Genomic DNA, 14,940 nt, shown 5'->3' with positions numbered 1-14,940 from the left:
GAGGGGACAGCCAGTGCAAAGGCCCTGGGGTGAAAACAAGTCTTCATGATTGAAGGATGGAGGGAGGGAGACAACAGCTCCCAGGAACTGTTAGCCCCTGTGCCAGGGAAGGGTTAGTGGGCAGAGACCTGTCCCAGACTGGGGCTGGAGGACAGGAGGAGTGCAGAGACAGACCCCATGGGGACCCTCCTCCTGGGAACACACCCTAAGCTTCCTCAGAGGACCACAGAGACCCTGCTCTCAGACCTTCAGCTGTAGTGGGCGGAGTCCCCTCATGCCTGACCTGACCTGAGCTGTCACATCCACCCTCCTGACCTGGGGATGAATTCGACTCCTTCCCAGCTGGTAAGAGCCAGTCCTGGGACTTCAGGAGTACCCTGGGCACGGTGTGCCGAGCTCTTGGAGTCCCTGGGTCCTGACTGGTCCCCATGAGGAGGTGAACCGGAGACCGATGAACAGCCAAGGTGAATGCAAGTCCATCAGGCCATCAGCTGAACTTCGAACCCAACGGTACCTGAAGCTCAGCACACCCGGCTTACGTGAGCAAATTCCCTGCTGCCCCAGCCATGCTGCCAGCGTCACAGGGCCAGACTGCAGGGCGCCTTCATCAGGCTGCACCTACTCCCCTCGGAGCCTTCTCCGAGCCCACCACCTGTCCCCAAGTCTGTTTTTCTGTCTTATAAGCTGTGTGGCTTTGGGTAAGTGATGTCAGCTCTCTGGGTCTGTTTTCCCATCTGTAAACTGGAGGTCACGTAACCTCCCTGAGGTCACCGTGTCCAGCCCAGGCAAAGTGTGCAGGGTGCTCGCTACTCTGTGCACCTGGCTGTCATCACTACTCCAGGACAGTGGGATGGGTGGCTGCCACCAGCAGACTGGACCTGTGTGTTCGCTGCTCTGTCCAGCGTCAGTACAGGGCCTGGTGCCTGGATGATCACAGGATGTTACCTCGTAACAGCCCTCTGGGGGCCTCTGTGTCCTCAGATGTAGAAGGGCCTGGTGGGTCAGCAGTCCTCCCTCCCCTGAGCACGACACCCTGCCCCTGGCCCAGAGACAAGTGTCCCTTGAGGGGCCACAACCTTCCCCAAGTAAGAGGGGGCCTCATAGGTGTCATACACAATCTCACACAACCTTTAGTCCTTTTTTTTTTTTTTAATTAAAACAGCAACCAGGTAACTGCCCCAACCCATCAGGGAAAGGACCCGGGATGGGCAGTCGTTTTTTCAAAAAAATATATTTTCTTTTTTTTAAAAACAACACCAAAGCAAACCCATAGCCCCTGTCAAGCCAGTCCTCAGGGAGAGTGAGCTGGTAGGCTCCCCCTGCACTTCTCTGAGCAGAGACCTTGGGCCCCTCCCACTGGACCCCAGCCTGAGCAGAGGGCAAGGCTCTGCCTGCTGGTACCCTAGGGGGTGGGGGAGAAGCGATCAGCTCCAAACCATGCAAGAAAAACAAGCCAAACCCATAAAGCAAAAGAAAAAATCAACAGAGGATAAATTAAAAAAAACCCGAAAAGGTGAATGACACCGATAACGGTGGTGGGCAGGACTGGGTGAGCCAGTGTGCCCCGCAGAGGCCCTGTTTGCCAGTGCCAGGGGAAGGCCTTGGGCGGCTCATGGCATCTCCCTCATGGGAGTCTTGGGGTATTCACACAACTCATCCCCTCTTGTGTACCCCGCACCAAAGCCAGGATAGAGGTGTGGCCACCCTGGGCCAAAGTGTGCAAAGTCCATTCAGTCGAGAGATTAAAAAAATATACAACTTGGATGGCATCCAGGCTGAGCAAGGCGGTGGCCCATCCATCCAGGCACCGGCGGCCTGCTGTGCAGGGGCAGCAGCATCCACAGGGGGCATCCAGGCCCCCTCAGTCCAGGATCTCAGCAGCTGGAGACGGGTCCTTGGAGCAGCAGGGAGAGGCACTGGTGGGGCCGACAAGGGCCTGGCTGGGAGCCCCGATGGTCTGCTTCTTTGGCACTTGGGACAAATGGCTCACCACAGAGCCAGGTGGGAGCAGCCCCCTCGGTTCCTCCCAGATGCCCTGGGCCAGGATGGCAGTAGCTTATGGTGTGGGTGAGCACTGCCCCCCAAGATGGGGCTGTGGGGCTCTGGAGGGCCAGAGTGGGGTCCGAGGCCCAGCCCCTATGAGTCTTCTCCCAGGATCTCCTTCACGAAGGCAGCAATGTCCGTCTTCTTGGTTTTGTGCAAGGTGAAGAAGGGGTGCTCCTGGGGGTGACAGAAGGCACAGTCACCATGGAGGGGTAGCGGGAGGGGGAGGTGGCCACTCCTCCCCAACCAGCTCCAGCCCAAGTGTTCTCCTGACTGGCAAAATCCTACTCATCCTTCTAGGACCTCCACCCCCAGGAGGCCCTCCATGACTGTCACAGATGGCATTTGTGGCTCCTCCTCAGCTCTCTTGTGGTCACTCTCCAGCCACACTAACCTCCCTTTCCCCCCACACGTCAGGCCTCTGCCCATGCTGGACCTTCTGCTTGGGACAGCCTCTCCATCAGGAGATAACCCTTATTCATCCTTCCAGTCTCAGTTCAAATGGTACCTCCTCCATGAAGCCTTCCCTGATGCCACCCTTGGCCCCTCTGCCCCATTCTGTCACACACTGCCTGTGTACCCTTCCCAGGGCCTGGCACGCAGGAAGGAGGGAGGGAGCCAGGTATACAGGAGCAAACAAATGACCGAGCACCTAAAGGAGAGAACGCGGGGCCAGCCAGAGGAGCTACCCATCTGTGTGCAGGATGCAGCCCTCTCCCCAGAGCCCCACCCAGCCCCAGCCAGCCCTGAAGAGCACGGCAGGCACCTCCCGCCCATACTCACCATCAGCTCCAGGTAGCTCATACGCTCTGCGGGGTTCTTCCTCAGGCTAGGAGAGAATAGTGCAGCTGTGGCCAGGCTGACAGGGAGGAAGGAAGCCCAGCCCCCAAGGGCCAGCCAAACCACCCCAGGATTGCCCCAGGCCTGGCAGTAGGGGACACGTGCACCCAGGGAAGAAGGGACAGGACTGTCCAGGGCTTCTTCCAGGGTGGAGGGGCATTCATAGGAACAAACTAGAGACTTGCGGCAAGTTTCTCTGGCTCTTGGGGTCCTGGTTTTCTTGTCTCCATAGTAACCTAGGAATTTCCATATCAACACCAAAATGGGACTGCAATGCTCTTCCTAACAATCACACACTTGGTATCCTCAGTCAGGAGAGAAAACTCCTTATCATGGGTTCTGGGAGAGGTTAGTCCACAATTAAAGGGGTCAGACTGCCCAGGGACTCTGCTGGGCTCCTCTGTTGCTGATTATGGTCAACAATAAAAGTGCTGGGACCATGGGTGTGAGCCACCGCACCCGGCCGCTTCTTCCTTACCCAATTCTTGCTCTATTTAATTATGGTCAGAGAAGTTGCCCTCTTCCTTATTCCTTCTGTAACCTCAAACATGATTTTTTTTTTTTTTTTTTTTTTTTTTTTTTTTTTGAGACAGTCTCGCTCTGTCGCCCATGCTGGAGTGCAGTCGCATGATCTTGGCTCAGACTCACTGCAACCTCCGGCTCCCGGGTTCAAGCGACTCTCCTGCTTCAGCCTCCTGAGTAGCTGGGATTACAGGCATGCGCCACCACGCCCGGCTAATTTTCCTATTTTTAGTAGAGTCAGGGTTTCACCATGTTGGTCAGGCTGGTCTCAAACTCCTGACCTCGGGATCCGCCTGCCTCGGCCTCCCAAAGTGCTGGGATTACAGGCGTGAGCCACCGCGCCTGGCCTCTCAAACATGATTTTTATAAGGCTCCTATGGGGCATTCTTTAATTTGGTACAAAGTTCTAGATATCAATAAAAGCAAACTTGTTTTTTGTGTTCATATTTTCCATATACTTTGTTCTCTTTTTCAGTCTATCTGATTTGTCCACTTCTGGAAGAAATGTATTGAAATCTCCCACCAAGACCATCGTTTTGTCAAATGCTCCTCATGCTCCAGCTGTTTCTGCCTTACATATTTGGATGCCAAGTCATCTGGGGGTTTATTTGCTAAAGGAATAAAGGAACAGGGCCCAGGAAGGTGCAGGGATCTGGCCAGGGAGGGGCAGTGGCAGGCGCTCAGCAGCACCCAAGACTCACCACTGAGCAGTGAAGTCCACAAACTCGGGGGAGAAACGGTCGGCTGGGAGCTGGGGGGACGGCTCCTCCACCACCTGCTTCAGCTGCTGGAACGGGGTCCCCCAGGACTCGTAAGGGAACCGCAGGATGGCCATCTCAATCTGCAGCGGGGACAGGGGGGTCAGAGGCCCCGGCCCCAGATACACCCACACTCTGCACCCAGGAGCGAGGGTTGGGGGTTCCCACCCATCCTGGTACCAGAGCCAGGCCTCAAAGCTGCACAGCTGATCTCCCTATCACATCCCAGCAGAACAAAGGCGAGAAAGCTGGGGATGCCAGCTCTTAACTCCTCCGACCCAGCCAGCAGGACCCAGCTCAGGAAGCAGATGCAGCCCACGCTGGGACTGGTGAGGCCATCACTGGGTTTTCAGAAAACCTGAATTCTGAAGATTTTACAAAACAATGCAGGTTCCAGCTGCTCTGGAAAAATCTGAGGAGCTGGCGACCTTAGGGCGCAGCCTCATGAGCCAGGTGGGCAGGTCCCAGGTGGTCACAGCCAATCCCCTTCCTAACATCTGACCATCTCAGACTTCAGCATCTGCTGTCATTTATTTGGGCTGCTGTTTTCACAGAGGCACATGGGAAATGCTACACACACACACACACACACACGCGCGCGCACAGCTGTCTCCAAGGCCGCGGACGGAGTGTGAGACCATGAGGCTGCCTCGCCTCTGCACCCATGAGCCTGCAGCCTCATCTTCTGCAGGGCCCCAGCAGTTTCCTTCCTAGACAAGTGGCCTGTGTGGCCACATGTGCCCTGCTGGATCCAGATTTCCTGTGGGTGACATCGGGCCAGTGGGTCTCTGTCCTCGCTCCAAGCTCCCAGCCCTGTGGTTGGCAGAAGTCATCATGGAAGGGACGGACTAGCTAGCTTACAACCAACTCTGGGCTCCAGTCATGATGACTGGATGGAAAAAACAAGTCACGTCAGCCCTGGCCCCGGCCTGGAAGAACAGAGAATTCCGAGGCTCCAGCACAAGGGCCCTCGCTGCCGGCGGTCATCACCATGATGAACGGAAGAGACCTCAGCACAAACACTTGGCGCTGGCAACTGGAGCCCGGACAAGACCCTAAGGACTGTGCTGAGAATGTGCCTCCCATCAGGCTAGAGGCCCTTTCCAGCTCAGACAAACACACCCACACAGGCAGGGCCCACTGCGTGCGTGTGCATGTGTGCACGCATGTTCACAGGACAAAACCGTACCGATGTGGGGGGCTTTTCTCTTAGAATTTTCACTGACTGCAATATGTAGAGCAAGTACCCCATATGAGCTACAGGAGAAGGACCAGTGGCCATGAGAGTTATAATTAGAAAAGCAGAAGTGTCCAAACCTTCAACCTCATACTCCTTTATTTTTTCTAAAGCGCTCAAAAAATGAAAAACAACAAAAATAGCCTCCGGGCACAAAGATGTGCCATATGGTGTTATCTGCCAATGTTAAGAAGCAGCCTGAATGTCCAGCGCCAGGGGCCAGCCCCACCATGGGGGCGGAGACCTAGCCAGGACCGTAGTCGCACCCCTGTGACTCCCCAGCGACAACACTAACGGGCCAGCACCCAGTCAGCAGTCGCTCCTGGCCAAGGGCCATCCCCAGCATGAACCCTGTCTGTTCTGAGTGATTCCCACTGGCATCCTGAGGCTTGTGCAGTGAGTGGGAAAAAGCCAATGCCAAGAGAGCTCTGGGGCCCTTGCAGGATGGGGGGAGGCCGAGACCAGAGCCCCACCCAGGGGAATTCTCCCAACTCTGTTTTACCAGTCACTCCCCCAGGATGGCTGAGAATTTGAAATGGAAGGAAAACATCAGGAACAAGGGAAACATCCCATATCAGCGGACAGGGTGAGTGAATGGTGGCAGATGGTTATGGAGTCTTTGGAAGGGATATATACAGGAGTCTATTATAATTTAGAGAAATTGGCCAGGTGCGGTGGCTCACACCTATAATCCAAGCACTTTGGGAGGCCGAGGCAGGCAGGTCACTTGAGGTCGGGGGTTCGAGACCAGTCTGACCAACATGGAGAAACCCCCATCTCTACTAAAAATACAAAATTAGCTGGATGTGGTGGCGCACACCTGTAATCCCAGCTACTTGGGAGACTGAGTGGGGCAGGAGAACCACTTGAACCTGGGAGGCAGAGGTTGTGGTGAGCCGAGATTGCACCACTATACTCCAGCCTGGGCAACAAGAGCAAAACTATGTCTAAAAAAAAAAAAAAACAGTGAGAGAAATATGAACAACATGTAATGCTACAAAATTTTTTAAAAAAAGTTTTTTAAAAAGAAGCATTACGAGGCCAGGTGCGGTGGCTCACACCTGCAATCCCAGCACTTTGGAAGGCCAAGGTGGGTGGATCACGAGTTTGAGACCTGCCTGGCCAACATGGTGAAACCCCATCTCTACTAAAAATACAAAAATTAGCCGGGCATGGTGGCGCACACCTGTAGTCCCAGCTACTCTGGAGCCTGAGGCAGGAGAATCACTTGAACCTGGGAGGCGGAAGTTGCAGTAAGCCGAGATCGCACCACCGCACTCCAGCATGGGTGACAGAGCGAGGCTCTGTTTCAACAACAAAAAAGAGAAGCATTATGTATTGTTTGTATTTCTCTAAATTATAATAAAATGTATTTTATTATATATAATAAAAATATTATATATATAATGCACAATGTTGGCACTGAAATGGGGTAAGAGGTGTCTCTAGGTAGAATAACTACAGTCATTTTCCCCTTACTTTGCCTCTGCATTTTTATGTTAGGTTTCCACTACTTTTGTAACTTGTGAGAGAAAAACCTAACCTGTGCCTAAAGTGGCCACCTCCACCTCCCCGTGTGCACCTGCCGATCCTCCATCAAGCCGGGAGCATTCCCTGCCCTTGAACCTGGGCTGGCCTGTGACTCGCTGACCAACACAATGAGGCAGAAGTGATGCTGTGCCAGTTCCAGGCCTAGCACTTCAGAGAACTACCTTTTAGATGCCAGCCATCATGAAAGAACTCCAACTCTGCTGACACTGCCATGCTCTGAAGCCCAGGGAGCAGGCCAATGTGAGTAAGTCGCATGGAGAGGCCAGGCAGAGGAGGCCCATGTTTGTGAGGCCATCTTGGGCCTTCCAGACCAGCCCAGCCCAGCCCAGCCATGATCCCAGCCAGTCCCAGGTACAGCAGAAGAGCCATCCAGCTGAGCCCAGCCACAATGGTGGAAACATGAGAAATAAGAAACTGCTGTTGGTTTGGGTCACTAGGTTCTGGGATGGTTTGCTATGCAATATTTGATAACTGAAATATACACTTAGCACACACTTGTCCAAGTTCCACCAACCATATCAGAAGGCCACTAGCCATGGTGGGCCCAACAATCATGATGGATGGACAGATGGAAGGGAGATGGGGAGGTGGGGAAGGGACATAAGGGTGTGTGTATGTGTGAGGTAGTCATGAGCGGGGTCTCTAATATCCAACCAGTTCTGTGCAGTCTAAATACAGCAAGAACTTGTCCTTTGCATCAAACTTAAGACTTGGAAAACTGTTATTGCAGATATAGCACCTGCCTTCAGGATGAATATTCCTCTCCACCTCAAAAAAAAAAAAAAGTTTAATTGAAAAATTACATGTCACCAATTAAAGAAAACTGAAGGTATGGCCCAGTCCCACCTCTCTGACAAAATTATTTCGACTTTGAGTCTTTCCCAGTCACTGTCAACAGATACACTGTTTATAAAGTTACAGCCACAGGCCAGGCGCAGTGGCTCAAAGCTGGGCGTGGCGGCTCACGCCTGTAATCCCAACACTTTGGGAGGCTGAGGCAGGTGGATCACCTGAGGTCAGGAGTTCGAGACCAGCCTGGCCAACATGGCAAAACCCCGTCTCTACTAAAAATACAAAAATTAGCCGGGCGTGGTGGCAGATGCCTGTAATCCCAGCTACTCTAGAGGCTGAGGCAAGAGAATTGCTTGAACCTGGGAGGCGGAGGTTGCAGTGAGCTGAGATTGTGCCATTGCACTCTAGCCTGGTCAACAGAGTGAGACTCCCTCAAAAAAAAAAAAAAAAAAAAAAGGCCAGGCACGGTGGCCCACCCCTGTAATCCTAGCACTTTGGGAGGCAGAGGCAGGCAGATCACCTGAGGTCAGGAATTTGAGACTAGCCTGGCCAACATGGTGAAACCCCGTCTCTTCTAAAAATACAAAAATTTGCCAGGTGTGGTGGCTCACGCCTATAATCCCAGCTACTGGGGAGGCTGAGGCAGGAGAATTGCCTGAACGCGAAAGGCAGAGGTTGCAGTGAGCTGAGATCATGCCATTGCACTCCAGGCTAGGCGACAGAGTGCAACTCCGTCTCAAAAAAAAAAAAAAGATAGCCAGGCATGGTGGCACGAGCCTGTAATCCCAGTTACTCAGGAGGCTGAGACAGGAGAATCACTTGAACCTAGGAGGCAGAGGTTGCAGTGAGCCGAGATCGTCCCGCTGCACTCCAGCCTGGGCAACAGAGTGAGACTCCATTTCAAAAAAATAAAAATTAAAAATAAATAAAATTACAACCACATGATGATGATAATGATGGTAGCAGCAACACCAGTAAAACCCACAACACCCACGTCAACTCTCTACCCACCAGACACTTCTCTTCCCTCACTCCCAACCCTCCCTCCCTCTCCTCTGACCCGGCCACCCACGCACACAGCAGGCACAGCCCCACCTCAGGGCCTTTGCATTTGCACCCCCTGGTCTACCCTGCCCTCAGGTCAGCAGGGTGCCCTCCTTGCAGAGGCCTCTGCATCTGCAACAGTGGCCTTCCACCTGTCCCCAGAGCCACCCCCACCCGCTCCACTCTTCTCCACCCCTGTGGCATAAAAAGAAATTTATTTGGTCTTTGTTCCTGGCATGGAGCTCCTAAAACCCTTGGAATTTCCTGAGTGACAGGAGTGGCTTTGTTATCCACAAGGAGCCTGAGTTTATGCTAATGAGATGATTCAGGGTAAGGCCCCTAGACAGCCTCAGGATGGGGCTGCTCCCCAGAAAACCCAGCTGATTATAGAGGGTGGGAACTCTCAGCATCACCCGCCAACTGATGCTGAGAGGAGGGGGCCTGGAGACTGTGCTCTATAAAAATTTGCAGTGGGTGCGGTAGCTTGTGCCTATAATCCCAGCACTTTGGGAGGCCAAGGTAGGCAGATTGCTTGAGCCCAGGATTTCAAGACCAGCCTGGGCAACATAGTGAGACTCCTTCTCTACAAAACATTAAAAAAGTAGCTGGGCGTGGGGGCACACACCTGTAGTTCCAGCTACTCAGGAGACTGAGGTGGGGGGATGGCTTGAGCCTGGGAGTTCAAGGCTGCAGTGAGCTGCGATCATACCACTGCACTCCAGCCTGAGCAACAGAGTGAGACCCTCTCTCACAAAAAAACCTCTCCATGTGAGGCTGGGCACGGTGGCTCACACCTGTAATCCCAGCACTTTGGGAGGCCGAGGCGGGCAGATCACCTGAGGTTGGGAGTTCGAGACCAGCCTGGCCAACATGGCAAAACCCCATCTCCACTAAAAATACAAAAATCAGCTGGGCATGGTGGTTGGTGCCTGTAATCCCAGCTACTCGGGAGGCGGAGGCACAAGAAGCGCTTGAACCCAGGAGGCAGAGGTTACAGTGAGCTGAGATTGTGCCACTGCACTCCAGCCTAAGCGACAGAGTGAGACTCCGTGTCAAAAACAACAACAAAATTCCATGAGCTTGAGAAGCCTGTAGGTTGGCAAGCACAGGGAGGTACCAGGAGGGCGCCAGGCCCCAAGAGGGCACAGCAGCTCTGCACCCCATACTCACACCCCTCCCCCCGTGAGTCTGTTCCATCTGGCTGGTCCTGAGTTATATCCTTTCTGATAAACCAGTAAACACAAATAAAGTATTTTCCTGAGTTTTGTGAGCCATTCTAGGAAATTATCAAACCTTAGGAGAGGGTCGTGGGGACCCCCAGTTTGTAGCTGGTCAGTTCAGTAGTATGGGAGACCTGCTACTTCCAACTGGTGTGTGATGTTGGGGGCAGTCTGGTGGGACAGAGCCCTGAACCTGTGGGGTCTGTGCGAACTCCAGGCAGCACCAGAACCGAACGGAACTGCAGGGCACTGGGTGGGTGTCTGGAGAATCCGAGAATGGGTTGTGGTGTTGGAAAACACCCCGCCAACGCTTCTCACCACATCTTATCTGATGGCCTCATCCCCAACACCAAATAGTCAAAGGGACTAGGGACAAGCAGGAATGTCCTGGGCCAGGCTTCCCTGGGCAGGGAAGGAGCTGATGCCCAGGACACTCCATTGGTCCCGAGCCACTCAGCTGGCCAAGGCCACCAGCCTGAGCCCTACCTGCTGATGGCATCGTCCTTTCACGCGTCTTCTGAACAGCTTCCTAGCCCTAGCTGGGGGACACATCCTGGTGGTCTTCCCATCCCTCCAATCCACTGTCCACAGGGGAGCCAGAGCGGGCTTACCCACACCTTGACCTGAGCCCCAACACGGAAGGCATGGGGTTCTGCCAGGCAATTCCAGAAGCAACTGCTCTGGGCCCATCCCTACACCTGGACTTCTGCCACATCTGCCCTCACCCTACCCAAGCCAGGGATGCATTTGGCCTCCGCAGGCCCAGGACTGAGAGCCCACCCACCCTTTCTACCACCCCACCGCAATGTACCAGGACGCCACCGGCAACAAACCTTCTGCTATGAAATATTTTTGAAAAGATCTTTACTATCTTGCTTTTGCATGATTTACATACCAGGAACTTACGTAATTTGGGATTGGCTGTGATTTCTCAACAAGCACCAAGAACTCCAGAGAAAGCCCTGTGGCCACCATATCACAAAGCACCCAGGACTTCACGATGAGTGACCCTGACCCTGGGATGTTCCCTTAAATAGATGGTAATCTCTGATGGCACATTTTCTTCTCAGATTTTGAAGCCAATACTTCTTTCCAGAATCTAAACTATCTGATGAGTCCCCCAAAAGCTCAGGGCCCCAGGTACGGCTCCACCCACCCCACCTGACCACCAAGGGCAGGCCCTGGCCCCACACAGTACCATGGTGATGCCCAGGCTCCAGACGTCCGACTTGACATTGTAGCCCTTCTGGTTCAGCTCCGGGTTGATCCTCTCAGGCTGCAGGAGGGAACAGTGAGGCGTGAACACCCGCCCCAGGTAAGCTCCCATGGCTAGGCCTTGCCTCCCAATCCCCAAACTGAGCGCTCAGCTTAGCCCACCTGCCCATGTGACGGGGGAGGAAACTGAGGCTAGGAGGGCCTGGGTCATGCTTAGAAGGCCCAATCCTTGCCTCGGGCTGACCCTACCTGGGAGCAGACCCCTAAGGCCCTCCTGACAATGAGGGCGGGGCGGGACCTGCACAGCCCACCAGTGTCCTCCACAGAGGTGGTCCATGAGCTTATCACCCAACTGGGGCACGGTGGGGGTCAGTTAACAATGGGGTACAGAAGGGCTGCCCCTGGGCAGCAAGACACAGGTGGCCCCACTATAGTAGGAAACGCAGTGTGGGGAGGCTCTGCCCTTATGGACAGAGGGCATGGCCGGGGTGGCCAGCCTGGGCAGATCTCTCCCTGCCCCATCCTCTCCTGAGCCTGGGGGGCTTGGGGACCACTCACGGCCATGTAGGGCTTGCAGCCGGCATCCATCGTCTTGGCCACAGAGTCCACCAAGTAGCCACTGATGCCAAAGTCACACATCTTCACATGGCCCTCCTTGTTGATGAGGACATTGGAGGGCTTCACATCTGCCAGGGAGGGACATGCCTCAGCCACGTCTGTGGAGCACGACTGGAGGCAGGTGCCATGCTCTGCATAGCTGTGCCCCCCTCCCTCGCCCAAGACCCCTCCTGTGCCCCCCCCCATGCCCCAGTGGGCAGGTTCCACCAGGGTCCCAAGGGTCGGACCAGGGAACTGAGGCTGCAAGAGGTGCCGGGCCAGCTGAGAGTCATACTTGGTCCTCAGGGAACAGCCAGGACGTGCCCAGCCCGGCCCGGCCACTGCAAGGAAGGCAGGGCTCCAGGTGCTTTGCTGGGGGCACTGTGCCTGCATCCACCCTCCAGACATGAGGTGTCCAGTGAGAGCCTGGCTTGTGCGGGTGCTCCCAGAGGGCAGCAGGATCAATTAAAGCCTGGGAGGCAGGATCTGTGTGCTTGGACATGGAGTGCCCACAGACCAGCATGGGAGACCAGCCCAGCAGGGATTCTTCACGCAAATGCGCATAGGACACTCACATCCCCGTGCCCTCCATAGGGATGTGTGTAAAGATGGAAATGCACATAAAAAGGACCAGAAGGTTCCGTGCCAACCGCCAACCACAGTGACCTGGGGGGCTGGGATGGGCACCCAGTGGACAATGGGAACTAAGCCTAATTCATTTTTTGAAAAGAAGTAAATCTGGAAAAATAGACTTGTGCTCAGCAGCAAAAAGGAACAAACTGAGATCACACCAGACCCAGGTAGGTCCAGAAACATCAAGCGAGGCTGATGTTCCAGAAAGGGCGAAACCAACCCACCGTGGGAAAACCAGACTTGTGGGTGCCTTAGGCACATGGGGGATGGCAGGGAAGGAGCCCAAGAGAACATTCTGGGAGGGGGTGAGAGAATTGTCCTGCATCTTGGAGGGAGGTGGTTGCATGGGTGTGAACATGATTATACGCACTCTATGCTGGAGTTTCACAATTTGTAAACTATACATCAGAACAGAACCCAGTCCACCTTTCTCAGGACAGAGGTCAAGCCAGTCCTTGCTTCGAGCACCAGCAAACCTGAGGGGAGGCAGCTGCAGGGCTGCAGGTGGAAAGCGGCTGGAACCCCATCGGGCACGTCACAACCTGTCACCTCTCGGAGCCTCAGTTGCTCATAGGGAGACATCCACCCGCCTTGGCCTGGGATCCCTCCCACTGGCTACACCGTGCCTGGGTGGCTGCCAGGCACTGACCTCTGTGGATCACCGACAGCTTGCTGTGCAGATGCTCCAGGGCCCGCACGATCTGGCGGTGGGGTGGGGAGGAGGGAAGAGATAGGACTCTGTTATTCCTGGTCATGTCAACAACGACAGAGCAGTAAGACCCCATCCATGTCCACCTGTCTCCCGCTCCCACTGCACAGGCTAGGCACCCTCTCACCCCAGCCTCCTGCCCTGTCCTGGCATTTGCCCCAGCATCCTAACAGTCCTGGTGCAGACACACTCAGCCTCCTGCTTCATCTCATCCTCCCGGGCTCACCTCCCAGGGAGCCATCATCACTGCCTGCCAGGCTCTTCTTGGATAAAACGCAGCTCTTGGCAGCCTCCCTGTCCCATCTCCCCTCCCGTGGCAGAGCCAGTATTCTAGCAGCTTGGAGCCATTTCCCTTGGGAAGGCTGGGTGGGGAGCCTGAGGCAGGGGTATATTGTAAATGTTTCCAGATGCAGTGAGGATTGAACCAGTGTCACTGGTTCTATTTTCCTTTGGCTACTGGAATGCTCAAGCCCAGTGTTGCTGCCCTCCCTCAAGGACTTTTTAGACTCAAAAAGCACACATTTTGGACGCTAACCTTTCCCCCAACGTAGCTTGTACCTCTGTGATCTGCCCCGGTGCATTTTTAGTATGATGCTGTTGTAAATACTAAATTCCTTTTTTAAAAAGTGGTTTGGAACTCAAGAGTTGGAATCAATGGCTCAGACACCTGGATCTGCCAAATCTGTGGGGCTCCAGGAGCCCCAGGAGCTGAGGTCTCCTAAGCACAAAGGCTCTGGTCTGGGGCGGAGGAGAAGGGCCTATGCAGGGCAGCTGCCCAGGTTCAGGGGGCACATTGATACCCAGCTCTGCCCAAGACACCATCATCAGGCAGGCTCTGTGCCTGCTGGCAGGGCTGGGCCTCTGCCTATGCACCTGGGACCCCCCCAGCCCACCCAGGCCACTCACAGACACAGCAATCTCCCCAAGGATGTCCTCTGGAATTGTCATGTTTTTATCCAGCACCTTCCGGTAGAACTTGTCCAAGGATGTGTCCATGAGCTCCATGCAGATCCACACGTCTCCCTGTGGGTGACACCCAGAGCTCAGCCAGGCTGCCAGGCTGCCTGTGTCTGCACCACCTGCACTGCCTGCCCCAGCACCAGCCCCAGCCCCCTCCTCGACGTGCGCCCACCCACTCAGCCACAGTTCACGGGGCTCCCACCCACCACCCACTTGCCCGCTTCCCCCACCCTCCAGCTCTGCCTGCACTGCCAGGTTCGGGCGCCAGCCTCCTCCATCTGATCCCTAATTCCAGGTGTCTCCAGGGAGGAGAAGGATTAGCACACAGCCTCACTGGGTCCCTCCACCAGAGCTTCAGGATGCACCTGCACCAGCTCCATGGCAACAGCCGGCCCTGCTGACCGACAGACACCCTCCTGCCAGCTGACCCTGGCAGATGGCTCCCTGCCTGCAAGGACCTGCTCCCTCTTCCCCAGTGAACTCCTGAGGACCCTCCTGACAGGAAGGTTGGGAGATGCGCAGGGGGCACCCGCAGGCTGCAGGGGCCCCATCGGCTAGGAGCTGGCACAGAGGATGCTGAGCTCTTCATGAGTGAAGAGTGAGGACAGGTGAGGCAGCCCTGACCTTGCCCGATTGCTGGACTCAGACGCCCTGACCCTGCCACAGCTCCTTGAGGGGCAAGTGACCAGTATGAGGCCAGCATCGTCCAGGCTCCCGGCCTCCCTGCTCACCCACACCCACCCGGCTTGGCGGAAGGCAGCTCTACCCTTCCAGCCTCAGTCACTCTCTCAGCACACACCCCATCCTGTCCACAAACCT

At 55.0% G+C, this 14,940-nt stretch overlaps 1 protein-coding gene across 4 annotated transcripts in view; it reads right to left on the bottom strand.

The window, feature by feature from the left end:
- Positions 1-1,233: 1,233 nt before the first annotated feature.
- The window catches only part of MAP2K3 (mitogen-activated protein kinase kinase 3), a 30,333-nt gene continuing 16,626 nt past the window's right edge, over positions 1,234-14,940 (bottom strand). For all 4 annotated transcript variants that reach the window (XM_054457968.2, XM_063655913.1, XM_054457969.2 and 1 more), the window contains 7 exons: positions 14,068-14,184; positions 13,102-13,153; positions 11,781-11,908; positions 11,206-11,283; positions 4,107-4,246; positions 2,827-2,872; positions 1,234-2,220 (listed from right to left, as the gene is read on the bottom strand). In XM_054457968.2, the coding sequence (XP_054313943.1) occupies positions 2,137-2,220; positions 2,827-2,872; positions 4,107-4,246; positions 11,206-11,283; positions 11,781-11,908; positions 13,102-13,153; positions 14,068-14,184 (645 nt within the window). In that variant the 3' untranslated portion in view covers positions 1,234-2,136. The remainder of the gene's footprint in view (positions 2,221-2,826; positions 2,873-4,106; positions 4,247-11,205; positions 11,284-11,780; positions 11,909-13,101; positions 13,154-14,067; positions 14,185-14,940) is intronic.

The sequence above is a fragment of the Pongo pygmaeus genome, chromosome 19 (assembly GCF_028885625.2).
Source record: "Pongo pygmaeus isolate AG05252 chromosome 19, NHGRI_mPonPyg2-v2.0_pri, whole genome shotgun sequence".
NCBI lineage: Eukaryota > Metazoa > Chordata > Mammalia > Primates > Hominidae > Pongo > Pongo pygmaeus.
This window is presented reverse-complemented; position numbering and strand designations above follow the sequence as displayed.